The sequence below is a fragment of the Trachemys scripta genome, chromosome 6, assembly GCF_013100865.1.
Source record: "Trachemys scripta elegans isolate TJP31775 chromosome 6, CAS_Tse_1.0, whole genome shotgun sequence".
Lineage (NCBI taxonomy): Eukaryota > Metazoa > Chordata > Testudines > Emydidae > Trachemys > Trachemys scripta.
Window position 1 is genome coordinate 7,441,469 of NC_048303.1, and position 27,229 is coordinate 7,468,697.

General features: G+C 41.9%; 1 protein-coding gene across 2 annotated transcripts in view; it reads left to right on the plus strand.

Moving 5' to 3' along the window:
• Positions 1-200: 200 nt before the first annotated feature.
• Positions 201-27,229, plus strand: part of PIK3C3 (phosphatidylinositol 3-kinase catalytic subunit type 3) — a 139,032-nt gene continuing 112,003 nt past the window's right edge. Inside the window, exons 1-7 of one of the 2 annotated variants that reach the window (XM_034773560.1) lie at positions 201-342; positions 2,292-2,480; positions 3,865-4,008; positions 5,564-5,693; positions 16,599-16,625; positions 24,667-24,753; positions 26,380-26,475. In XM_034773560.1, coding sequence (XP_034629451.1) covers positions 275-342; positions 2,292-2,480; positions 3,865-4,008; positions 5,564-5,693; positions 16,599-16,625; positions 24,667-24,753; positions 26,380-26,475 — 741 coding nt within the window. In that variant the 5' untranslated portion in view covers positions 201-274. The remainder of the gene's footprint in view (positions 343-2,291; positions 2,481-3,864; positions 4,009-5,563; positions 5,694-16,598; positions 16,626-24,666; positions 24,754-26,379; positions 26,476-27,229) is intronic. The other variant, XM_034773561.1, reaches the window with a different exon arrangement.

Below are 27,229 nucleotides of genomic sequence, written 5' to 3' on the forward strand. Positions count from 1 at the left end.
GGGAGCCATCTTGCTTTCCAATACCATGGGGCAGCCATCTTAGTGAAGACGTTAGAGGGCGCGGCCATCTTGGTTATCGCACTCACCCGGGGCGGCCATCTTGGTAAAGAACGGATGCCGGGGCTGCGGCAGCTCTTCCGGCCTGCGGCGCCGGCGTCCCCTTAAGCAAGATGGCGGCGGAGCATGCTGGGATTGGCGGAGCCGCCGGGGTCAGGGGTCGGAGGTGCTGACTGAGGGCTCCGGCGGTTGCAGCGGGGGGGTCCCTGGAGCAGCCATGGGGGAGGCCGAGAAGTTCTATTACGTGTATAGCTGCGACCTGGACATCAACGTGCAGCTGAAGATGTGAGTGAGGAGCGGGGCGGCCGGGCTGGGGGGCAGCGCTCGCCCCTCCCCCCCTGCTTGGGGGCGGTGGAGGACTCGGGGCTACCCTGCACCCCCAGCGGGGAGTGGGGGAGGGGACTCGGGGCTACCCTGCACCCCCAGCTGGGAGTGGGGGAGGGGACTCGGGGCTGCCCCCCCCCCGGCTGAGGGGGAGGTAGGATCTTTCCTTTCGGGGCAGGTAGGTGAAGGGGGCACCTCAGGAAGGGAGGGGGGCGCAGCCCATCATGGGGGCTGTGGGGGAAGGGCTGGGTTAAGGCTCCCCTGGGGGGTGGGGGAGGGAAGCTGGGCCCGGGGTTTGCCCTGTCCCAGCGGGGTCGGGACGGGGGCGATGGAGGGAGCTGGGTTGGCCCAGGGCCCTGGCCCTGCACCTACAAAGGGGGCTCTGTTGGTTCACAGGGGGCCTGGCACTGGCTTTGGGTCCGATCGCAGTGCTCCCTGCAATGGAGCTGGGGACCCCAGGGACTTGCCCTGCTCCTGTCCAGCGGGTCTCTTAGCTGGGGCAGTCCTGCTCAGCCCCGTCAGTTTCACCTTCAGGGTCTCACTGCTGCAGCAGGGTTGGGTGTCAGGCGCTGCTGGGGAATAGCCGCTGGCTCAAACCTGTCTGGTTTCCTTCAGAAAACCTTAGAAACGTTTCTTTGGGGTTAGTCTTAACCTGGTATAAACACTGTCTGACCAGGTCAGCTGATAAAGGTGCATTAGCAGCTTAATGCTACTGTGCCTGATAACCTGCTTGTGTCACCATTAACACTTAATATTAGAAGGGGGGAGAAATTCTCTCCCCTTTCTTTCCCCCCCATCCCATCTTGTTCACCTTGTTCGTTTGATAACACTTTGCACGTTCGGTATAGACAGTCAGGCCTGGAGGCTGTAAACACTTAAGTATGTTCATAACTTAGGCTTGGTCTGCACTACAGAGTTAGGTCATGGTAAGGCAGCTTAGGTCAACCTAGTTATGTCAGTGTCTAAGCTAAAATGCTGCTTCCACTGAAGTGAGTGGCCTGCTACACCAACATAATAACTCCACCTCCATGAGAGGCATAGTGCTTATGTCAGTGTAGTTAGGGCAACACAGTGTCCATATAGACACTGCCTTACTCACCTTGGTTTTCATTTTTGTGAGTTTCACGGCTGCCTTTGGCTCAGAGCAGCAGTGTGGGGCTCACAGCTCTAGCTAAAACTGACAAGAATGTCAGTTTCACAGCTAGTAGGCTCCCTCCTTTGAAAATGAGCAGGCACTGGGCACACAGCTGTCCCCCCACCTCCAGCTGTCAGCCTGGTGCAGAGCTCACAGCTGGGTGACAGCCCAGTTGTGAGCCTAGGGGCTGAATTTCACAGCAGGGAGTGTACCAGAAAGGAAACTGACATTCTTGTCTGTTTCACAGTTCCAGCTGTGAGTTCCATGCTGGCTAGTGAAACTAACAAGAATGTGAATTGCATTGTCGGTAGGCTCCCTGTTGTAAAATTGAGCCCACATGGGGTTCACAGCTCTGGCTGTCACACTGGGGTGAGTTGGGGGCTCCAGCAGGGAGCACTGCAATGCCCCACTTCAGTCACAGGAAGAAACTTCACTGATTTCTCTGTTAAGATACGTCATACATTACATTAAATAATCAATTTTAAAAAATAAGCTAAATTCATTGGTCACGTCACTGAATTTCTGAATCCTTCTCACATAGTTAGATGACATTTCTCTCTGAAAAATAGTAATCCAGTACAATTAATGATTGCAAGACAAAGATAGCCAGCCTCTGTGCTTAATAATTTCAATAAAAATCCCATTCCACTCCCCAGTACTGTGTGTATTTAAAATGAAGTTGGCATTTACCGTTAACACATATGAACTAGGCATAACTGGGTTACTTAAAATTCTGGTTTAATCACTTTTTTTTTTTTTTTTTTTTTTAATTTAGAGGAAGTCTGGAAGGGAAAAGAGAACAGAAGAGTTACAAAGCTGTTTTGGAAGACCCTATGCTGAAGTTCTCGGGATTATACCAGGAGACCTGTTCTGACTTGTATGTAACTTGCCAAGTGTTTGCAGAAGGGAAACCTCTTGCTCTTCCAGTTAGGACTTCCTACAAAGCTTTTAGCACTAGATGGAAGTAAGTGACTATATTGTATTTCATATACATCATAGGTACTTGGACATTGAACTATATTAATATATGTTGTGGCTTTTCCAAAATTGACAAATTATAAAAGAGAAACTATTAATCAATAGTCTGGGGATGTTTTCTTCACATTCTTGATTCTTAATACGTTTAATATTATTTGTACTGTGGTAGTGCCTAGGAACTCCAGTCAGAGCTCCATTGTGTTGAGTACAGTACACACACATAATCAAAAGATACTCTTTACCTCAAATAGCTTACAGTCCTGACATATGGCTAGAGAACAAGTGGAGAAAAACAAATGAAGTGTGAGGAGGTGAGGGATCAGGCAAAGGAACAGCATATACAGGAAGTTAGGAAGATTATCATAATGGGCCCTTTTGGCTGTAAAATCTCTGCAAAGGCAAGGTGAACAGCGATTTGATTGTTTGGTATAACAAGTAGCATACATGTTTTATTTGCTAGGAAATCCAAGCAGTATAGCCCGTTGTGGTACAAAGGAAATGTCAAAATGTATCTCATTTGCAAATCATAACTACATAGTGGAAACTACATCAAGCCAAGCAATTTCCATTTGCTTATGGAGAAAAGGGCAGAAATCCTCATTTGTGTTCTGCTTGAAATATCTCCTTCAGTGAAACAGTTTTCACCAGTTTAGAGAAGCCAAAAATTCTGTGTTTCAGATATATTAGGATGTGTAAAATAAAGCTATCTTTGTAATTGTCAGTTATAAAGGAAATTTTAAGAGTGACAATTGGTGTTTTTTACTTTGATTTTTTTCAGAATAGCACCCCTGACGTTTAATAATTATTATTGTTAGTGAAGTAACTTTAGTTAGCTATTTTTGAGGCATGCCTAAAATGTGTGTACACCTCTACCCCGATATAACATGAATTCGGATATAATGTGGTAAAGCAGCACTCCGGGGCTGCGCACTCCGGCGAATCAAATCAAGTTCGATATAACGCAGTTTCACCTATAACGCAGTAAGATTTTTTTTGGCTCCCGAGGACCGTGTTATAGCGGGGTAGAGGTGTATTTGTGCCTTTTTTCTATTCAGTTGGTTAAGTGTGGCTGAGTTGCATTTTATTTTATTTTTATTTTTTGATCTGGGCCTGTAAATGTTCATGACAATTTTGCAAGGCTGTTTGATTCCCATCAACAGAGTTCAGTTATGAATTTTGAATATGTTCTCTTTGGCTCTGATCCTGCAAACACTTCCACGTGTGTAAGTGTGTACAGGGCCAGAGCCCAAATGACCATATTCAGCCTTACCTTCAAAGTTTAAATATTAGGGGAAAATACCTGTATGGAGTATAAAATAGAACAATTTGAAATATGAAGCTCATAACTAACCGTGAGTTTCTCTCCTCAGTTGGAATGAATGGCTAAAATTGCCTGTGAAGTATCCTGACTTGCCCCGCAATGCACAAGTGGCTCTGACAATTTGGGATGTGTATGGGCCAGGTAAAGCAGTTCCAGTAGGGGGAACAACAGTCTCGCTCTTTGGAAAATATGGGTATGTTTCTTTTCCTTGCATGGTATCGTAAAATAATAGTTTGAACTGCATTTGTGCACAGTAATAAGGAATCAATGGGCATATTAGGGAGTGATGCGCTGATGTAGCTACATTGCTGATGTAGCTACAATGGTATAAAGCAGTGCTTATACAAATGTGACTTGCCTGCTTTACACTCATGCAGCTGATCTGCCGTGGAGTGTTGCAAAGATGTAGCTATTTTGGTTCGAAAGTCCCTAAAGGAGACAAGCTGAAAGTTCTGAAAGCTCTTAAGTTTTAAAATTGCAAGTGCTGAGACCACTTCAAATCATGTACTCCAGTAGGTTCTTGTATTAGCAACTGTCTGCACTGCATGTTTATATAGGTATGGAAATAGGTGCTTAGTCTGAAGTGTGAACAGATCATCAACATTTGGCTGGCATGTGCTCTTTCAGTGTTGTAATGACATTGATAAGCACCAGTGCACTTGTCTCAACCAGAGTTTATCATAAAATAAGGACTAGTCTTTTTTGTTTGTTTGTTTAAAAGGATAAGAAATGCAAAATACCTGTCTATGCAGTATTAGTATAAGGTAAAGCTAATTCAGGAAGAGTGGGATCGTCAAAGGCGCCTAAGGGAACTAGACAACCAACTGTGACTGACAGTCAGTGGGAGTTCTGTACCTAATTCCCTTAGGAGTCTGTTAAAAATCCCAGCTGAAGTGCAGAGAGTCAACCCGTATATGCCAGGAGTCCAAGTTTTGGGTGTTCATTGGTATGTGGCTCTGGACTAGCTAGCCTTTGTTGTGCTCATCATCGTGGAACCTGTGCATGTCTAAAAAGTCATTTTGTGAAAATTAGACAAGGTGGATGAGGGAATATCTTTTATTGGACCAACTTCTGTTGGTGAGAGAGACAAGCTTTCGAGCTTACTCAGAGCAGCTCTTAAGGTCTGGGAAACGTGAAGAAGATCTCTGTGTAAGATCCAAATTTGTGTCTCTCACCAACAGAAGTTGATCCAATAAAAGAAATTACTTCACCCACCTTGTCTGTCTAATATCCTGGGACTGACATGGCTACAACAACACCACATACAACATTTTGTGCAAATGGCATTGAAGGGTTCCATATTTGTCTTTGCTGACTTTCAGAGCACACTTGCTCAGTTTACAAGTAAAAAAGATATTTGTTCCTAAGTGCCTGCTCTTTAAAGTCAGCAGCATAATCTGTAAACCAGGTGGCATTCTTACTGCCTCATGCATCGTCACTGGTAATAAAAGTCGAAGGCCAAGTCTTGCCTTCAGTTTACACCTGTGCCACCTCATTGACTTTGGGAATTGACAATTTTTTTCACTTACTAGAATCTTATTCATTTATTTTTAAACTGTACGTGTCACTGAAAATGAAGGCCACCTAAAATATGACTTACTATGCACTTTGCAGGTCAGTTAAATAATGTATGTCAGTGTGATTCTGAAAGTTTGGCAAAAGGAATGTGGGAGTACTATCATTGCACTTGGATACTGATGGCTGTGGTATTTGCAACTTACTAAAGTGGTGCTGCATCTTTCTTATAGTATGTTCCGTCAAGGAATGCATGACTTGAAAGTCTGGCCCAATGTAGAAGCTGATGGCTCAGAGCCCACCAAAACTCCCGGGAGGACCAGCAGCACTCTCTCCGAAGATCAGATGAGCCGATTGGCTAAGGTAATGTAACAGTTCTTCAGTTAGGTCTTTAAGGTTGCTTGCATCTATAATATAGAAGCCCCGTATGGAAGACCTGCTTTGTGTGCCATTTTCTGACATTAGTTATCCTGCTTTTAAAGATATTTACCGTCTCATTTAACTATAAGGGATTATTGGTGCACTGTAGCATTTCTCCCTATTAAACTGTAGATCAAAGTATAAAAGTTAATATCTGGCCACATCATACTGAACACCCAAGTCTTCTGTACGGAATTCATGAGCATGCCTTGAAAGTGCTCAGGGGAGACCAAAATGCTGAACTCTTCAGTTTCAATAAGAATTATTTTAATGAGCTTGTATTTTAAGAAATTTCCATGTAACTTCTGTAGCCATTCTTCAGCAGTGGTCTTCTAAATATGAAAATCTTAGGCCACGTCTACACTACAAACTTTGTTTGACGCAAGTTACTTTGGCAGAAAGATGCCCCAGTTTATATATTGCTTGTGCGTGTGCATGTTTGTGTCCTTGCATCAGCGCTGTGCTTGCTCCCCCAAAGCATTTGTGTTGATGCACAGTGCAGTGCAGTTTGGGTAGGTATCCCAGTGTGCAAGTGGCTACTGTCTTTTGGGAAGTTTTGGCAAAGCATGGCGGGGCCTAAACAAGTTGCACAGAGGTTACTGGGAGCAAGGGGTTAACTTCCCAGCATGCAACTGTCTTAATCCAGGTTCTCTATATCCCCTAATTTTGGTATCTTTTTTCAAAATCCAATGAACTCTCATGGTTCTCCTCATTATCTGTCATGTCTGACAGAGGCATGGAGCCTGCACAGCCCTACACTATTGTCCTAAGTGTTGCAAGCAAAGGCGCATGATTCTCTGGTATTTGCAGAGCCACAGGAATAATGCAATCATGAAGATTTTTCGGAGGACAGATTGCTGTGGAACGTAGCGAGAACCAATTCAAGGTTGTTGTTGATGGTCACGGAGCAGCTGCAGGTGGTGGAACGCTGCTTCTGGGCCCGAGAAACGAGCACTGACTGGTGGGACTGTATCGTAATGCAGGCTTGAGATGACGAGCAGTGGCTGCAAAACTTTTGGATGCGCAAGGCCACATTCATGGATCTGTGTGCCTAGCTTGTCCCAGACCTCCGGCCTAGGGACACCAGAACGAGAGCTGCACTGACAGTGGAGAAGCGAGTGGCGATTGCGCTGCGGAAACTTGCAATGCCAGATTGCTACCAAATCATTCTGGAGTTGGAAAATCCGCTCTGGGGGCCATTGTCATGAAAGTGTGCAGGGCCATTAATTGCCTCTGCTACACAGGAATGTGACTCTTGGCAATGTGCAAGACATAGTAGGTGGATTTGCAGTAGTGGGTCCCTGAACCGCAGTGGAGTGATAGACGGCATGTATATCTCTGTTTTGGCGCCAGAGCCCCTTGCCAGAGAGTACATCAACAGGGCTATTTTTCTATGGCTATGCAAGCATTGGTGGATCACCAGGGATCACTGATATCAATATGCTCTGGTCAGGGAAGTCACGTGATGCTTGCCTCTTTGAGAACAGAAAGGATGATTTCTGTAATTGGTCAGTCTGCGTTCAATCATGAACTATTTTGTTGATTAGCCTATCACTCCACCTTCTTGTAGCAAATGTAGGCCATGCTCACTTAATAGTTCAACTATTTTAATTAATAGACTTAGGTCAGATTTAAAAAGTTGGTGATAATCTCCTAGCTTTTCAAGGCAGCCAGACGCCTTTATAATTGTGCAAGGAAAGTCTGTGATAGGGAAGTTCCAGTGCTATAAATCTCTTTCCTCTTCTAGAGATTTATGATGGCAATAAATTAACTTTCATTTAAATTCTGTGTACCTTGAGTTTCTAATAGAAAACTCATTATAATCTGCTCATTTGTAGCCAACAGGTCACTATCACGCGAGCAAGGTTGAATTTCAAGAGCAGTAAGAGGATACTCTGATCCACAGAAAGGTTGAGATGCTGCTTTTTTGTTGTTGTTTTTTTGGAATGGGATCAAAAGCAATATCATTACTGCCAGACGATCTTAATACTAATTTTTTTTAGAATCAACACTATATAGCCTTATATTGAACATATTCCTTATTGGATTCTAGGAAAATTGACCGAGCATGGAATATTTCATCAAGTCTTGAGGGGGTTTTGTTTGTATTGCATTGAGGAAGACATTCCATTGTGTTTAGATTTAGCATAGGAAGAAACTAAGTGCATATGATCTTAATTTTCTGTTTTGGTATGGTGAATTATTTTAATGTAGTGAAATGTTGTACTCCTTTATTCCTGCATTTATATCTACAAGGTTTTGTTTTTCCACAACACTTAGGACTTGTTTAGTTTGGCGTTTTTCTTTTTATGTTGGAATAGCTACTTCTGTACTCTGACATGCCACTTCCAAGCTTTCTGCCAACTGCTTTGTCCCCCTTCCTGCTCACATGAGGACAAGTCTAGGGTTACCATAGTTAACAAATAAAAAAAGAGGACCCCCTGGCCATTTCCCACCCCAGCCCGCCCCAACTCCGCCCCTTCCCCGCCCCAACTCCGCCCCTTCCCCGCCCTAACTCCGCCCCCTCCTCCCAGCCACACAAAAAGGGCTGCCCGAGCGCTACCGGCTTCACGGTTTGCCGGGCAGCCCCCAGACCCTGCGTCCCCAGCCGGCGCTTTCCCAGCGCAGCTGGAGCCCGGGAGGGGAAGCGCCCAGCCGGGGGCTCAGGGTCTGGAGGCTGCCCGGCAAACCGTGAAGTCGGTAGCACTTGGGCTTCGGGCAGCCCCCATGCCTCCGGACCCTGCACCCCCGGCCGGGCACTTCCCCTCCCGGGCTCCGGCAGCGCAGGGTCCAGAGGCATGGGGGCTGCCCAAAGCCCGTAGCGCTCGGCTTTTACACAGAGCCGAAGAGTCAGGGGAGGAGCAGAGCCGCCGGAGGCTCTGCTCCTCCCCTGACTCTTCGGCTCTGTTTAAGAGCTGAGCTGCCCCAGCGCTACCGGCTTCGGGCAACCCCCATGCCTCCGGACCCTGTGCCACCAGAGCCCGGGAGGGGAAGTGCCCGGCCGGCGGCTGGGATCCGGAGGCAAGGGGGCTGCCTGAAGCCGGTAGCGCTCGGGCAGCTCGGCTCTTAAACAGAGCCGAAGAGTCAGGGGAGGAGCAGAACAGCCGCGGGAGGGGAAGTGCCCGGCTGGCATTTTCCCGGACATGTTCGGCTTTTTGGCAGTTCCCCCCGGACGGGGGTTTGATTGCTGAAAAGCCGGACATGTCCGGGAAAAACCGGACATATGGTAACCCTAGACAAGTCCCACATACATAAGGAAGCCAAAACATTGGCAGTACACAGCTCTGCACCCTCCAGGATGTGCTGAAGAGCACTGACCCTGAAGATTTACAGATATTTGCAGGAGATTTTGTTGTTGTTGTTCTCAAATGATCTTAGAAAGTCTGCAGTGAATATGGTCAGCAAGAGATTTTGTGGCTAGCAGACTAGGCAGCATTTTTTTCGCCTGACTGTCTAAGGTGTACTGGGTTGTACCTATTTTCTTATGGACTTCCTAGAATTTGCAGAAAAACAGGGCTCCTCTCCGGCAGTTTTTGACAATTAAAAAAACCACCAAAACAAACAAAACACTTACTTTTTTTTCTGTTGGGTGGGATATTCTTTAAGGTTGCAGACTAATATGGGCATTGTGAGGACACGTTACTTTTCAAGAATGTTAGACATAAGTGTTATAAATCCAAGAAACACGGGAGACAAGGCTGCCCTTTTCAAACAGGGCACCCAAGCTACCTGAACTCTACCTTCTTAGCAATGTCCTGGCAAAACAAACCCGTGCTACTTCCATGTTCCATAATAAACAATGTTGGTACTTGTGACCAGAAAACACGATGTTGTATATTTAATTGCTCAGTGGTAACTCTCCTTTATGGCCAACTTTGAAACCATATGCAGAGCACTCAAAATAACTCTTACCAAGTCCTGGTTTATGAATAGCACACGGAAGGCAATCATTCCCCATGCTCTAGCAAAGGCCCAATCTGCTCAGGTGCTGAGGGCAATCAACCTCTCCTAGTCCGTGTTTAACAGTTCAGATACCAATCCTATATTTTTTCCCCCTTGGCAATCCTTTATCTTGTTGTCACACAGTTCATGTGCCTCAATATACAAAATTCATATTTTCCTCCATCTGTGGTGTAGCAGTGTAACTCCAGTCAGCTACCAAGAGGGCAATTTTTCCCACCAAATAAAGCTGCTATTTATCTTTTTTATTTTTGGAATAGCAGGTTGCCTTTTCTTTCTGTGTCTTTCTCCCCCTCCTGTTCAATTGTGCTTAGATTCAGCTTTGCAGTGGCAGAGGTAGATTGGTGCTGTGCTCCTGTAACTTTACCTATTGTACCTGCTGTGAATTCAATTGACTAGGCTTTCTGGATGGTGGAAAAGAGTTCTCACTTACTCAGGTGTGCCCTAGGCAAATGGATTAATCTGTGCTTTGGCATTCTTAAATTCAAGCAGCTGCTTGAGTAAAACAGACTTTCAGTGGTTCTTATAACCTATTTAGCAGTTAATGAGCGATTAGTGATCTTGTATCGCTGTATGTAAAAGAGAATTTGAATATTCGTTAAAATGAGCAATTAATAGTGTTGGTTAAATGTAGGCATAGTATCTGTTTACGCTGTGTTCCAAAGTCATCCTCATTGACTTCTATAATATGTTTGCAGTTAAAGTACTGGACTGATTTATGATCATCTATGATGGTCTTATGATGATGATAGATTGTCTGACAGTAGAGACCAGGCTGAAATCCTCCAAATGAATTATTACTTAAAAAAAAAAAAAAAAAAAAAAACAGCTGAAGGAGCTGCTTTCCATTTGAAGGAAAATCCTTTTTATTTCTTGACACTTTTCTGACCAGCACTTCGTTGATCCACATGAAGAATTCAGTCACGCTCGTGTAGGTTTTGGACATTGTTGAAACTCCCATTCTGCTATGGAAAGAAAATGTTTTATACGTAACCTTCTCAGGTTGATGAAACCATGGCAAGCATTCAGCTCGGTAATGGAGAGCCATGTCATCACGCTAACGTGAAATGTTCGAAAGTTGCTTCAGAAACTGTCAGCATGGCTGAAAGCTGTGAAGTTACCTTCCCAGGGGATTGTTGGCAAAGCAAGCTCCATTCACTTCCCTCAGTAATCTATATGCAGAGAGTGGAACATTTTCGTGCTCTGTTTAATAGTAATGACATTAGGACATTACAATTAAATAATTCTACCTTAGGAGTGATGGGTTGGTTTATTGCTTTAAAATGAAAGCTTTGCTGCTAAATTTTCACTTCTTCCACTTTCCCTCCCCTCTACCCATATCACTACTCCTATCAACTGAATGAAATTGCCTGATCAGACCACCACCTTGTCCTTAATAACATCAGTGAAAGCATTCAGTCCTTCAGGGTAAGCTAGGATTCATCTTCCATTTTCATCTAAAGAGAACATATTTTTTATTTCACAACGCTTGGCAGCCTTTCTAATTGTTTATTTTAAGCCGTTTATGACTGATCTCGTTTCTGAGGGGTAAATGTCTGTGGACATCCTGAATTCTGTTTATGTAGATAATCAGTGATGTATTGTGGGGAAGGAAAGTAGGGAACCAAATTGGCTCATTAGGATTACATTTGACCTGTTATAATGATTGATCTCTTACCTTATACAACATTGATGTATGCCTTTTACTTTATCTTTTGGGCCAAGGGAAAATTAGTGTGACTACTCTACAGATCTACTTTCAGGTAGAATAGACACAAGACAGTAAGAAGCAGTTTTGCATGAGTTGAAGTGATTGACTAGATCAGTGATGCTCAGACCGCAGTGGTTCAGGAGACAAATTAGCAATCAAGATTACCCAAAAGAGCCACAGTAGCGTGAATTCATTGTTTGATTTATTATATATTCATATTTAAACAGTATGACAGACAGGAGAGCCGCCAGCTTTTCTGCCACCCCCCACAGAGGCGGCAGAAGGTCCCGCCGCCGAAATACCGCCGCGGTCGCCGTCCCCAAAATTGTAGCGCCCTAGGCAACCGCCTAGGTCGCCTAATGGGTAGCGCCAGCCCTGATGATGGGGGAAATATTTAGTTTATATATAAATTATATATTATTTTCACAGCACAATGACTGACCAAGTATTATTATTTTATCAACTACAATTGGTCAATAACAGTAAAAGCATCCTGATTGGTTAATCACTTTAGTTAATAATTAAAACACTGATTTAATTATCCTGTGTCTCCTGTGGCTCTTTGCAACACATAAAAGAGACACTTGCAGCTCCCGGGATTAGATGCTTTTGTGCTGAAGGGCGGGGTACAGATCATTTGGTGCTCGGTGGGTGTAGCCATGACACACGCTGCTCCAGTAGTGCCCCTGGGAGATGACCTACTGAGCTATGTCTGTTTGGAAATCCCAGCAGTGGTTTAGTGTCAGCCCAGGGAGGCTTTCACCACTGGGAAATAATCAAATACAAATGAACTTGGTTAGAAACTTAAGAGAAGGTTTGTCTATATTTGGAGAGAAAGGGGTTTTGCTCTAAAATCCGGGACAGGAGGATCCAAAGACAGAAGGACATCTCTCTAGTTAGGACCCTTCGCGGTCCGTTTTGGTCAATTTCACAGTCATAGAATTTTAATAATTAATTGTAAATGTCCTGATTTCAGCTATTTAAATCTGAAATTTCACGGTGTTGTAATTGTAGGGTTCCTGACCCACAAGGGAGTTGTAGGGGGGTTGCAAGGTTATTGTAGGGGGAGTTGCAGTACTGCTACCCTTACTTCTGTGCTGTTGGTGGTGGAGCTGCCTTCAGAGAAGGGCAACTGGAGAGCAGCAGCTGCTGACTAAGAGCCCAGCTCTGAAGGCAGAGCCGCTGACAGCAGCAGCGCAGAAGTAAGGCTGGCATGGTATGGTATTGCCAACCTTACTTCTGCGTTGCTGCCTTCAGAGCTTGGCCTTCAGTCAGCAGCTGCCGCTTTCTGGCAACCCAGCTCTGAAGGCAGCGCAGAAGTAAGGGTGGCAATACTGTGCCCCCCCCCCATAGCCTTGTGACCCCCCCCCACAACCCGCTTTTGGGTCAGGACCACCCATTTGAGAAACACTAGTCTCTCCCGTGAAATCTGTATAGGATCGGGTAAAAGCACACGAAAGACCAGATTTCACGGTCCGTGATGTGTTTTTCATGGCCATAAATTTGGTAGGGCCTATCTATAATGCTTGTCTTGTTTGGAGGAGGGGACACATGAAGGGAAAGTTACAAGAGAGTATTGGTTTCGATCATAGTGATTTGGTTGTAGAAATACCCAGTACAAAATTAAACTTGAAACCTCAGCGCTGGCTATGTTTTTTTCCCCTTAATCTGTGTCCTCTCTAAACTTTCTTTTCAGCTGCTCAGACGGTGGCTATGCAACATAGGATTTTCCCTTCCTCCGTTCCTTTTCTGTGATTCTAGATGGTCAGCAGATGAATTCTAGAAAAGAAAATTTAGCCTGAGCTTTACCAGGAAAAAATTTAGTAACTGCAGTTTACTGAGCTAGGTGATGACATTTCAGCTTCGGAGAATTAAATTCAAAAAGTTGCTGTATGTGACTTATCAAATGCTTGTAACTTAGGTTAGGTTATATTGGAGTCCTGAGCCTCGAAATACTGTCAAGTAAATCAGCTGCCTTAAGCACATGAACTTGTACCAATGTGTGTCAGGTTATGTTTCTAATATTCCCATGGAAAAGGTTTCAGAACAGAGGGCGTCAGAAGCCTAAGGCCAATCTTCAGTTTGACTGGTTTAAAATGGATGATTGCTTAGAGGTCAAGCTGGTAAACAATGAAGATAAATTTCATAGCAGTTTTTTCCCCGCTATTGCTTAGCTGTATGGTAGGATTTTCAGTGTTCAGTTTGAATACTCGTGAAAGTAAGAACTAACTGCTGACTAGAATCACTGACTATGGACAGGTATGATTCAAACTTTCCTACAGACGTTCTTTTGAACCTTAATTCTAGACTGCAGTATCCCTATCATTCCATTCTTAGGTTCCTTCTAACCGGTTCAGCATATTATGCTGACTTTATGTACAGAATCTGTGAAATGGACAAATATCAAAGAAGTGAATGTTGTACTCATTTTCATGAGGGTCCTGACCTAGATTTGAATCCAGATCTGTTGTGATGAAAGGCTAGTATAAAAAGTAACTTCAGTACCAGCTCATTCAAATGTATATAGCAGCATTGCTTAGTGTATTTGGCATATGCATCAGACTTGGTATCAGTCTCTGACATCAGGCCAAAGTTAATAGGTGTTTGATCTGATGTGAAATGAGTTGGTGAGTCTTTCTGTTGAGTACCTAGAGATCAGACATCTGTCACAAAAAATAACTGACAGACCATAGCATAGAAAACAAAGTTTGGATTTATAATCCTGTAGATCAGTGCCATTCATTCTATCCCTTTTGTATTCTAGGGCAGTGGTCCTCAACCAGGGGACTGGGGCCCCCAGGGGGCCGTGGTCAGATTTCAGGGGGTCCGTCAAGCATGGTTGTGTTAGATTTGCTCGGGCCCAGGGCACAAAGTCAAAGCCCCGCTGTGCAGGACTGCAGCCTGGGACCCAAGCCCTACCACCTGAGGCTAAAGCTGAAGACTGAGCGACTGAGTACGTCAAACATCTCTTGACCTGAGTAAGGGGGGAGGGATAGCTCAGTGGTTTGAGCATTGGCCTGCTAAACCTAGGGTTGTGAGTTCAATCCTTGAAGGGGCCACTTAGGGCTCTGGGGCAAAATCAGTACTTGGTTCTGCTAGTGAAGGCAGGGGGCTGGACTCAACTCAATGACCTTTCAAGGTCCCTTCCAGTTCTAGGGTATAGGATATCTCCATTTATTTATTTATTTATTTTATTTATTTATAACCTAGCTTCGTGATGCTCCCTGTGGCATGGAGCCCTGGGCAGTTGCCCTACTTGCTACCCCCTAATGCCGGTCCTTTCTTTTATATGCAGAAAAAGAAGTTGTGGCACAGCTGGGCCATGGAGTTTCTGTAGCATGTTGGGGAAGGGGGGTTAGAAAGAAAAAGGTTGAGAACTCCTGATCTAGGGGAAAGTGCAGAGGTGCTTGTGGGAGAAGAGAACTGTCAAAGCTGGCATTGCTGGTGGAGTGATAGGGACAGCTGGATAGGGTGAGGTTAAAATGTTTGGTCTTAAGGCAAGGACATACAGCTTGTACTTGTTGCAGTGAAGGCTGATATTGGGCTACAGAGCCAGCCTTAGTACCATGGGGAATAGGATGATTTTTTCCTCAGTGGTTATCAAATGTACTTTTCTGTACAGACCTGCAGCATCCTTGCTTCATAGTGAAGAAGAAAGACCTGTGTAGTGTCCTCAAGACCTACATAGTGGTTGTTTGGCTCATGGTAGAAACGCTGAGACCTCCTTCCTGCAGTGAACACTTTCAGCTGCTGTTCAAAGCATTTTAGAGACTTAGTAAATTCTAATGTTTTGTCCATCCCAGGATTTTTTTTTTTTTTAGTATCTCCAGGAAATTCAACCTTCATGAAAACTTTTGCTTTGGTTCATGAAGTATAATTTAGATAATTGATTCTGCAGTGTAAAGAGTAAAAGAGTTTGAGATGCAGAATCATGATCAAAGCTACTTGTACAAAACAAAACCCACAAGTTGTTCGATGCAAATATATTTCTTCTGCAGTATTGCGATGTACTTTCGTGGTGCAGTTGAACGCAATTTCTTCCTCAGATTTCTCAGTAAAATCCTGGTTATCATTTAATATTAGATTGCTTACCAGTGTCTGAGGCTGTCAAAAACGTTTAGCTTTGTCCAGAGATCCATGATAGCAAGTGTACTGAATTAAGTTTTTAGATGCAGTGATGTTGTTGCTGTTGTTGTGTTGGTCCCAGGATATTACAGAGACCATGTGGGTGACAAGTAATATCTTTTATTCGACCAACAGAACTTGGTCCAATAAAACCTTGCCAACCTTGTCTATCTAAATGAGTTTCTGCCAAGCTAAGATTGAACCCTAAAAAGCTACTAACTTGTGTTCTGGAAGGTGTAATTTCCTTTCTGAAGCAATGGCTTTTAAAAAAAAACCCAAAAGGTGAGGCATAGTCTTCAAGAATCTACTGATCTTTTCAGAAGCTTAACTAAAACAGTCGTAAGGCAAACATCTCTTGACCTAAATTATATTAGATCCTCATGTAAAATGTGAAATTAATTTAGAAGTACTATGCTCAAGATCTCGTTGTGCTCTCTTCTGCATATTTTATTTGATGCCCCTAAAAAACAACAAAAACCAACCCACCTCTAAAATTGTTTTATCTTATAGGATTACACGATTTGGCAAATCTAAAAAAGATTTAGTTTCAGTAAAAGAAACTTGGCCTTTTGATAGCCAAGTGTATTTTGTCTTTAAGGACAATGTATTGTGAAGGAGAAGCATGTGATATTTTTTTTTCTTCCTTTTGTGTATTGATTTAAAAGGAAAAGAGTAGCAATATCTTGGGTGGATTTGGTTTAGGTATTCATTTAAAATATAGCTGTGTGGCATGATGCTGAAGTTTCAAAAGACACAATCAGGTTTATTTTGGTCTGTTTCTTTTGATGCATTTAAATTTTTCTTTTCCTGGCACTTAGATTGAGCTGAGGTGAGCTCTTCTCATCTATTTGTTTGTAAGGGAATTGTAGGGGGATTGTATTCATTGTCAACCTGATCCTGTGATGCAATAAGCTTCTCTTGAGAGATAGTGAGTGCCCTCAACTCCCCATTTGGTAAAATTCTGATTAAAATACGGTATTAAATTCCAATTCAATATTTGGAAATTACAGTCCTTTAACATGTTGGTTAATTAACAAGTTTCTTTAATATAGGAGCCTGACAAGGAACATATGGAGGAAGTAAGTAGCAAGAGGGCAAAGCTTGTCAGCACCTGGTTTTGGAAGTGCATGCTTCTGACACTAAACAGTCTAACATTTATTAATAAGAAACCTTCCCACTCTGCTACGAATTGTGATTTTTGAAGTGAAAGTACCTTTAATCAAGGGCTGGGTGTTTTTTTTATGGTTACTTTCTTGCTTAAAGCTTTTGATAGTCAAATTTGCCGTTTCTAATATTAACCAGCACCATTTTCGAGATGTGTATGAAAGCATGCTCGTGCGGTGTGGGCATATACCTCTGTAAATGCTCTCATCCTTTCCAGTTAGAATTTTCAAAGAAGTTGGCTAAAGGTATTTTTTTATAAATAAACATACATTTCTTTCCATTGCAAGGGGGCTTCCAGAAATATTCCATAAATTCATTGAATTGTCACCAGATTGGGACCCCTGCTCAGTAGGGCCTGTTCTTGCTTTATCTCTGTGACCTTACATAGGAATGTAGAAATAAGTTAGAGGTGCTTCAACATTCCTTCTCTATAAGTTATTCTTCCCTGGCTGTATCCTTACAAACTGGGGAAAGGCCTGAGTAGAAACAAAATGCTGCCACAAGCAGTAAAACCTGTTCAACATTAGAGAACCTTGATAAGCTAATATAAGCAAAAAGAGTTAAACTTTTCCAGAGTAAACCCAGCCCTCAAAATAGTAGGGAGCCCTACCTTCCCCCAGGCATCTCTTCCTTTTGGGTCTCCATCCCTTTATTATGCAGAGATGTTTGAGGGGAAGAGGAGATGAGATTGACTGCCCCCTCCCACCCTGCCTTCTGTGCTAGGGACTAAGTAGTGCCTATACAAGCTGATACTATCCTATCTTTAAATGGAGTTATGTTGATTGATTGTATAACACCACCTAGGGCACTGTTGGTACTCTAACTGGAGGGGGGAAACTTTAGACAGGCTCCTCCCCACCTCCTTCAGAAATAAAAGGAATTTTCCTCTAAAATGAAAACATACCCAAGCAGCAGCAATTTCCTGTAAGATGAGAGAGAAACCTGTAAAGGATCTGGGACCCTTATTTGGCAAACGTATTTCTTTAATCATCTCGAAAAAGCTCAGTGCTGTATATTCAGACAAATGGAAAACATTGCAAGTTTGAATCCAGTGAATAGTGGTCATGCATATAATGTTTAGCCGTGATGGAGTGTCACCTAGATCTCTTCCGTTTTGTAATTCATACCAGGATTTGATTTCAGCAACACCATTTCAGCCTTCCACACAAATATCCAGAGCAGTAATCAAATAACTAATCTCAAGGAAACCATTAATAAACTCCTTCCGTTGAACAAACTTGGCTTTCTACGTGTCTCCCATTCTCCATTCCAGTAATGCTATATAGAGAGAGCAAAATTCAACTTTGGGTTGTGCTGGCTTTTGGATTTCTTCAGGTTTTCCTCCAGCTTTGGTGAAGACTTTGAAGGAGAGACTGGTCCTGGCAAAAGAATACTTCAGGATTTATAATTTGAGGCACTCTGCATTGTTGGGATGGGAAGGATGGAAAATATAGATGTAATTTTAAAAAGATGTGTCCAAAGACTACCATACTATCCAATGTACTCGGAGAGTATAGCTGTACTCTACCTCCCTGGTGTACAGTTTAATTTGTAGATTACATTTGAGCAGGTGCACATGTTGGGGGATTTAGTGGAAGGATCCTGAGATCACACACACAGCTGAAGGTTAACCAACCCTGCATAATCATAATCTCTTAGCTGTTACCCTGGGAACCTACAGTTCCTCATTTAGGTAATTTTTGGCTATTTCCTGGGAGATGCTGGCTAACCTCTATTCTCATATTTTGCTCTCGTTGTCAATTAAAGGACTCTTTTGTGGGTGACGAGAATGCCTTAGCACCTCATAGGATCAGGTTCTTAGTGTTTGTGCTTATTTTTTCATAGATTCATAGATTCTAGGACTGGAAGGGACCTCGAGAGGTCATCGAGTCCAGTCCCCTGCCCGCATGGCAGGACCAAATACTGTCTAGACCATCCCTGATAGACATTTATCTAACCTACTCTTAAATATCTCCAGAGATGGAGATTCCACAACCTCCCTAGGCAATTTGTTCCAGTGTTTAACCACCTTGACAGTTAGGAACTCTTTCCTAATGTCCAACCTAGACCTCCCTTGCTGCAGTTTAAACCCATTGCTTCTTGTTCTATCCTTAGAGACTAAGGTGAACAAGTTTTCTCCCTCCTCCTTATGACACCTTTTTAAATACCTGAAAACTGCTATCATGTCCCCTCTCAGTCTTCTCTTTTCCAAACTAAACAAACCCAGTTCTTTCAGCCTTCCTTCATAGGTCATGTTCTCAATACCTTTAATCATTCTTGTTGCTCTTCTCTGGACCCTTTCCAATTTCTCCACATCTTTTTTAAAATGCGGCGCCCAGAACTGGACACAATACTCCAGCTGAGGCCTAACCAGAGCAGAGTAGAGCGGAAGAATGACTTCCCGTGTCTTGCTCACAACACACCTGTTAATACATCCCAGAATCATGTTTGCTTTTTTTGCAACAGCATCACACTGTTGACTCATATTTAGCTTGTGGTCCACTATAACCCCTAGATCCCTTTCTGCCGTACTCCTTCCTAGACAGTCTCTTCCCATTCTGTATGTGTGAAACTGATTTTTTCTTCCTAAGTGGAGCACTTTGCATTTGTCTTTGTTAAACTTCATCCTGTTTAACTCAGACCATTTCTCCAATTTGTCCAGATCATTTTGAATTATGACCCTGTCCTCCAAAGCAGTTGCAATCCCTCCCAGTTTGGTATCATCCGCAAACTTAATAAGCGTACTTTCTATGCCAATATCTAAGTCGTTGATGAAGATATTGAACAGAACTGGTCCCAAAACAGACCCCTGCGGTACCCCACTCGTTACGCCTTTCCAGCAGGATTGGGAACCATTAATAACAACTCTGAGTACGGTTATCCAGCCAGTTATGCACCCACCTGATAGTAGCCCCATCTAAATTGTATTTGCCTAGTTTATCGATAAGAATATCATGCAAGACCGTATCAAATGCCTTACTAAAGTCTAGGTATACCACATCCACAGCTTCACCCTTATCCACAAAGCTCGTTATCCTATCAAAGAAAGCTATCAGATTGGTTTGACATGATTTGTTCTTCACAAATCCATGCTGGCTGTTCCCTATCACCTTACCACCTTCCAAGTGTTTGCAGATGATTTCCTTAATTACTTGCTCCATTATCTTCCCTGGCACAGAAGTTAAACTAACTGGTCTGTAATTTCCTGGGTTGTTTTTATTTCCCTTTTTATAGATGGGCACTATATTTGCCTTTTTCCAGTCTTCTGGGATCTCTCCAGTCTCCCATGATTTTCCAAAGATAATAGCTAGAGGCTCAGATACCTCCTCTATTAGCTCCTTGAGTATTCTAGGATGCATTTCATCAGGCCCTGGTGACTTGCAGGCATCTAACTTTTCTAAGTGATTTTTAACTTGTTCTTTTTTTATTTTATCTGCTAAACCTACCCCCTTCCCATTAGCATTCACTATATTAGGCATTCCTTCAGACTTCTCGGTGAAGACCGAAACAAAGAAGTCATTAAGCATCTCTGCCATTTCCAAGTTTCCTGATACTGTTTCTCCCTCTTCACTAAGCAGTGGGCCTACCCTGTCTTTGGTCTTCCTCTTGCTTCTAATGTATTGATAAAAAGTCTTCTTGTTTCCCTTTATTCCTGCTAGTTTGAGCTCATTTTGTTCCTTTGCCTTTCTAATCTTGCCCCTGCATTCCTGTGTTGTTTGCCTATATTCATCCTTTGTAATCTGTCCTAGTTTCCATTTCTCTGCCACCTCCTCATCATCACTCCCATTTTCATTTGTTTCCTCTAGCTGTCACATCTTTTCATTAACCTAGTTAGTAAGATCCTTAGGAAAGGGACTATATATGGTCTTTGCAACTCTCAGGATTTTTTCACAAAGTTGCAGATTTGAAGGATTTTTTTAAAGGATTCTTGTCATTCTAATTCCTGCTTTCAGTCTTGTGAAGTTGTACCCTTAACAAATTGATTGTCTTCACTTAGTTTCAGTGTACTGAAGCCACAGACTGCCCGCAGCAAGATGGCCTCCAGGTTCCTTTAACTGGAAGTGACTCTACCAGCCCTCATTGCTTCCAATGGCTGAAGGTAGCCTGCTCAGGGAACATGGTGGTCACCTTAGTTGCCATCTGAGGGATAAGCAGGAGAATGTGGGAGGTGTTGAGAATGGGATGCTGGGAGCAACAGGGAGGGAGAATATGTCAGGAATCAAAGGAATTTGAGTAGCAGATACAGGGAAATGTGGCGTGACAGAGAAGGAGAAAAATATGTAGCAGAATAAGAGGGAAATATGGGGAGGCAAATGGATGCAGGTGGTAAGGACAGAAGACTTGAGGGAGATGATGGAGAGTGAGGAGGCAGTGACCCTAATCCAGTCCTGTCCAGGTAGGGAGAGGGGTACAATGGCAGCTCCCCACACATAAAGTGATAGGCGAGGGTAAGTAGAATCCCATCCAAGTAGTGAACAGTTAGGTCTACACTACTTGTATCTAAGGTTGAATTTTACTCTGTGATGATTGCATGCAAATTGGGGGCATGCTGCTTCTCTCTACAGAGGCCAAAAAAAAAAAAAAAAATCTGATGGCAGTTTAAAAAAATATACTTTGATTTAAAAATAAATAAGGTGTAAAAAAATCTGTTTTTCTTTTGAGAGCGGGGATTGTCTGACTCATGACTTCTGAAATTATTGCCAATTCCATGCAATTTATTCATTACATGTTTGTACAGTACTATCACAGTGGGCCCTGATTTGGGCCTCAAGGTGCTACTGTAAATATAGAAAGGAAGAGAAACTTCCAGCAGGACTGGGCTTTTTTCCTCCTGTTCTCTCCCCCCCACCTCCCCCCAGTCAAAAGAAAGCGTCTTGTGAAAAGAGTAAATGAAATGTAAATGTTTGTCTACTTCCCTTTATCCAATGGGGGTGTAAATATACAGCATGCATATTATATATACAATCATTTTATATGGTACAGACATAAGTTATGTTATCCTAATACTCATTGAGCCTGTCTATAGACACACATTGGCAAAAGCAGTTCTTCACTTTTCAGCCCTTACATTTTAGGCTTGCAGAATGGTGCTAGGACAGCCACATCGCAGCAGCATATTGTGCATGTATTTTGATAGCATACTATGCCTGTGTAGTTCCACTTAATAGATTTTTATATGGCATCTGAGCTGTCGTATGCTTTGCACTCAATGCTTTTGTTGTTGTTGTCCATATTTGAATTACTAGTATCCTGGCTACGAACAATTGCTGAGCCATAATAATTTGCTTAACAGAAGTCCTAACATAACTTTTCATAGATTCTGAGGCCAGAAAGGACTACTGTGATCGTCTAGTCTGTCCTACATAATACAGACCATTTTACTTCCCTGAATTAATTTTTTCTTTGAACTAGTGCATGTTTTTTAGAAAAAAACATCCAAACTTGATTTTAAAAATTGCCAATGATGGAGAATAAATCATTGCCCTTGGTAAGTTGTTCAGTGATTGTTTATCCTCACTGTTAAAAATGTACACTTTATTTCCGGTCTGAATGTGTCTAACTTCAATTGCCAACCATTGGAACAGGTTATATCTTTTGTGTGCTAGATTGAAAAGCCCATTATCAAATATTTGTTCCCTATGTAGGTACTTAGGGGTGACTTAAATCAGAGTGTAACCTTCAGTTTATGCTAAATAGATTGAGCTCCTTGAGTCTGTCTCAATAAGATATGTTTTCCAACTGTTGAATCGTTCTTGTGGTTCTTCTCTGAACCCTGTCCAATTTATCATCCTCCATCTTGAATTGTGGACTCCAAAACTGCGCACGCTATTCTAGTAGCAGTTGAAACAGTGCCAAATACAAAGGTAATATAATCCCTCTACTTCTGCTTGAGATTCCACTGTTTATATATCCAAGGATCACATTAGCCCTTCTGGTAACAGCATCTCGTTGAAGCTAATTTGCTGCTGATTATCCGCAGTGACCCCCAGGTATTTTTCAGTTACATTGCTTCCCAGGATAGACTCTACATGAATATATGACCTACGTTCTTTTTTCCCTAGGGTATAACTTCATATTTAGCAATATTGAAATGCATATTGTTTGCTTGCGCCCAGTTTACCAAGCCATCCAGATTACTTTGAGTGACGTGTCATATCCTTTTTTTTTTTTACCACTCCCCAATCTTTGTCATCTCAGACTTTCAGTGTTGATTTTGTGTGTTCTGCCAAGTGTTAGGGTTGCCAACCCTCCAGGATTGTCCAGGAGTCTCCAGGAATGAAAGATTAATCTTGAATTAAAGATTGTCATGTGATCAAATCTCCAGGAATTCGTCCAACCAAAGTTGACAACCCTACAAGTCATTGATAAAAATGTTAAATAGTGTAGGGCCAAGAATAGATCTTTACAGGACCCCACTAGAAAATGCTTCCTGATTATCTGTTTACAGTTACATTTTGATCCCTGTCAGTTACCTAGTTTTAGATCCACTTAATGTGGGCCATGGTACATTTTGATTTTTAAGCAAGCAAACAAACAAACAAAACCCCTAGAAAAACACAAAATTAACAAGTCAGTTGCCTTACAGGAGTCTTTAATTTACAAGTCTTCAAGCCTTATAGTGTAATATAATACATTATCTTATTTCTGCTATAAAGACTGGGGACTTTTGCTGGATATGAAAGGTAAAAAATTCAAAAATATGCATGTCTAATTTTCAGAAATATCTTGTGTTTGAAATTTTACCTTAAGTTCTATGTACTATAATTTCTGTTGTTCTGGCAAAAAGATGGTCACTTTACCGTATTTCAAGGCTTTCCTAATTTCTTAGTATTAGGAAGGCCTAGTGCTCTTGTCGTTTCTTGTAAACTTTTATTGCACCCCCAAGTGATTGACAAACTGCTTTCTTCTATGTTTCTTCTTGAACTGTACAGAGTGGTCCACAGTTAATAGATTGTCTCATAGACTGCCATTGGAAGGGGAGATAGTCACATGACATCTCTAGGAACTATGGCAATTACTTAGGCAGAATAGTAGCATTAGGAATATATTTTTAATGTATTTTAACGAGATACAGAAGGAACCAGTAACACAGGGGTCGGCAACCTTTCAGAAGTGGTGCGTCGAGTCTTCATTTATTCACTCTAATTTAAGGTTTCGTGTGCCAGTAATACATTTTAATGTTTTTTTAGACGGTCTCTTTCTATAAGTCTATAATATATAACTAAACTATTTGTTGTATGTAAAGTAAATAAGGTTTTCAAAATGTTTAAGAAACTTCATTTAAAATTAAATTAAAATGCAAAGCCCCCCAGACCGGTGGCCAGGACGCGGGCAGTGTGAGTGCCACTGAAAATCAGCTTGTGTGCCGCCTTTGGCACACGTGCCATAGGTTGCCTACCCCTGCAGTAACATATCATCCAGCTCTCCACAGACCACCAGCAGATGCAAGACCACAGTTTTGGAATCTCTGCTGTATGCGGTATTACTGGCGAAGACAGACTTACTGAAATCATATCTTTAAATTACTTTTAAGGACAAGAAGTATTGTTCATAAAGTTAAATGAAGTATCAAACTCTTGCAGTCACTAATTTTGGAGATTTTAGATTCAGAAATCTTTCACATGGAACGAACCACAAAGCCATTAACTTTGTCATGCTAGAGTTCTGCTTTACAAATAGGACACTTTTAATATGTCATATTATTTGGAATTCAAAACTAAGGTTAGTGATGTGTGTATATTTTATCTTTTCTTTTGTGATCAATATGTTTTGGATCCTGAGAATATTTTTATAATGCGGATTGTTTATAGCGCACGCTTTATTTGTAATGTAGAAGCTTTTTAACTCCCTCTCTTCCCATCCCTTTCATGTGTGATTGTCTTTGAAATTATGGCCTGGATGTTCTTTTTTTAGTCACAGCAATTTAAATAGTATCACTATATATTTCTATGGCAGCTCACCAAGTCTCATCGACAAGGTCACATGGTGAAAGTAGACTGGCTGGACAGACTGACCTTTAGAGAAATAGAAATGATCAATGAGGTAGGTCATCATATATCAGCTTTATAATGGGTTTTGGGTCTTGTTGATATGGAAGCCTTGGCTTGCTTGTAAGACTGTAATTCAGATGACTTGCCCTATTTTTCTTCTCTCTTGTGCACATTAAAGGAAGAAATCAATCTAAAAAGAATGACTTTCTCTGGCGTTAGTGATACAGAGGTAGTTGAAAATAGATCTAGATATCAGTTAACTTGGTTATAGGTGCTTAAGACTGTTAGAGCATCATGGGGTGGGGCAGAATTGAAGTTGTCAAAACAACTTCCTTCAGTAAACTTCAACCCATATAAACTCTGCATTAAATTTATAATCATTTTCTAATCAACTCACAACCTTTTGTTTAAATTGATCTTGGTTTGGGAGGGAAAATATTGCAACTGGAGACTTTTTTGCTTAAATCAATTGCTTATTTATTTTTAACCTACGAAGTGAACTGCCTCCAACTCAGGGGGGAAGTGTTAACCCACGAAGCCAAAAATGATCTCCTTAAATGGCCTATGCTCTGAAAGGTGCATAAAATGACCACCTTACTCAACACATCTGCTCCCTGTGTTGACAGCTGCTTTCTTGTGTAAGGCTATGTCTACACTATGCAGCTTTTAGTGACACGGTTGTGATAAAAGGCGTGCAGTGTAGCTCTCCTGATGACAAAAAATTTCCTCCCACAATGATCAGTGTTAGTGTTGTCCACAGGAGAGTAGGAGAGCGCATCTGCTGTGAAAGTGCTGTTCACACCTGTGCTTGTCATGGACAAAACTTTTGTCTTTCAGGGAGTGTTTTTTTGAAACACCTCTGAAGGACACAAGTTTTTTGTCTTTTACTTGCCAGTGCACACAAAGCCTAAGAATTTTTTTTTAGCTACTTGGCATTTGAGTGAGACCTGCAGAGATAATGATTTGCATTTCTATAGCCCCTTCCAGTGGGGACTCTAAAGTGCTGTGCAAATTCTAACCTTCAATGAAACATACCTGTTTTTACAGAAGGGAGAACTAGCACAGAAGTGATTTGACCATCAGTCAAGCAGGCAGTCTGTAGCAGAACCCTATCTTCTGATTCTCATGACTGTGATTTAATTACAAGACCAGTCTCCCTTTCCTGGACAGTCCATACCTCCTTGGGTGGGCAGACTAATTCTCTTGTGAGTTGTGCAGAGCTGTTTACTAAGGTTCAGTAGCAGAATTTTTATTCCTGGTGGTGATATGCAAATCAGAAAAAACACACTCCAGGATCCCAAGTTTTATTTGCAGTGTTAGCAATTAGAAAACTTGTAAACTGAGCAGACTGCATCTTGAAGCCATTGGTGTGCCAACATAACACCATATAGTGCAACTTTAACTCTGTTGTTCCATTGGATCACTTAAACCGTTTCCTCTTCTTGAATGCAAATGTTTGTTGTGGAGTGTGACTGACAATATATAATGCCAGAGGAAGCTTGTGTCCTAGAGTAAGTAGTTATGTGAAATTATAAACTGAGTAATTGCCACAACATCTGATAATTTGATCCATCAGTTACAGCACAAAGGAAATATGGTTATTACTGTTAAGAAAATGCTGAAGATTGATGCTCTTCTTTAATATACAATCCACATCTTTAGTCTGTTTTCTTTTCAGAGTGAAAAACGAAGTTCTAATTTTATGTACTTGATGATTGAGTTTCGGTGTGTCAAATGTGATGATAAAGAATATGGAATAGTTTACTATGAAAAGGTATGTGCCTTGTAGGTTTTATGATCTCCTTTAGGAAGAAAAAAGCAAACTTGCAGCAAAAAAAATTACAGGTTTTCCTGCTGAGATGAAATATTTTGTTGCAAGATAGCAGTAGACAGCTGTCAGTGGCAGCTGTTTATGTACATACAAATCAAATAGTATAGCTCCAACAAGATTACAGAAGTCAATCATTCATGTAATGCAGTTCAAGATTACAGAATTTAATACGTGCAAGTGATTCAAAACTTTTTGATTTATTGTTCCCCAAATCAAATAGTACTTTCAGAGTAGCTTTATGTAAAATTGGTTCTTGGATTGGGATAAAGAGATCTACATGTCTTCATTGGTAGACTTGATACGGGATTGCCTTATCAAAACTTTGCACAAGGGCTGTGCCAATAGACAGTCTCATTTGTCTCATTTCCCCAATATTCTTTGTTATATTTTAAAGACACATTTTGATACTTTTAATAGGTTTTCATGACAATAACAAATGGATGAAATCTCTGCTTTCCTCAGAGCATCTTGTAGCATCTTGCTTCTAAGGATCTCAGGCCACTTTACAAACATTAACAACTCCCCCAAATAACTTGCAAGGTAAATAAGTATTCTTATCCCCATTTTACAAACGGGAAGATGAAGGTAAGAGGTTAAGTGAATTTTCCAAGACCACATTGCAGGTTGAAAAGCTGGGATGAGAATCTGGCTCTTCAGATTTTCATATGCTTTAGCCACAAAACCATCCAACTCTCCT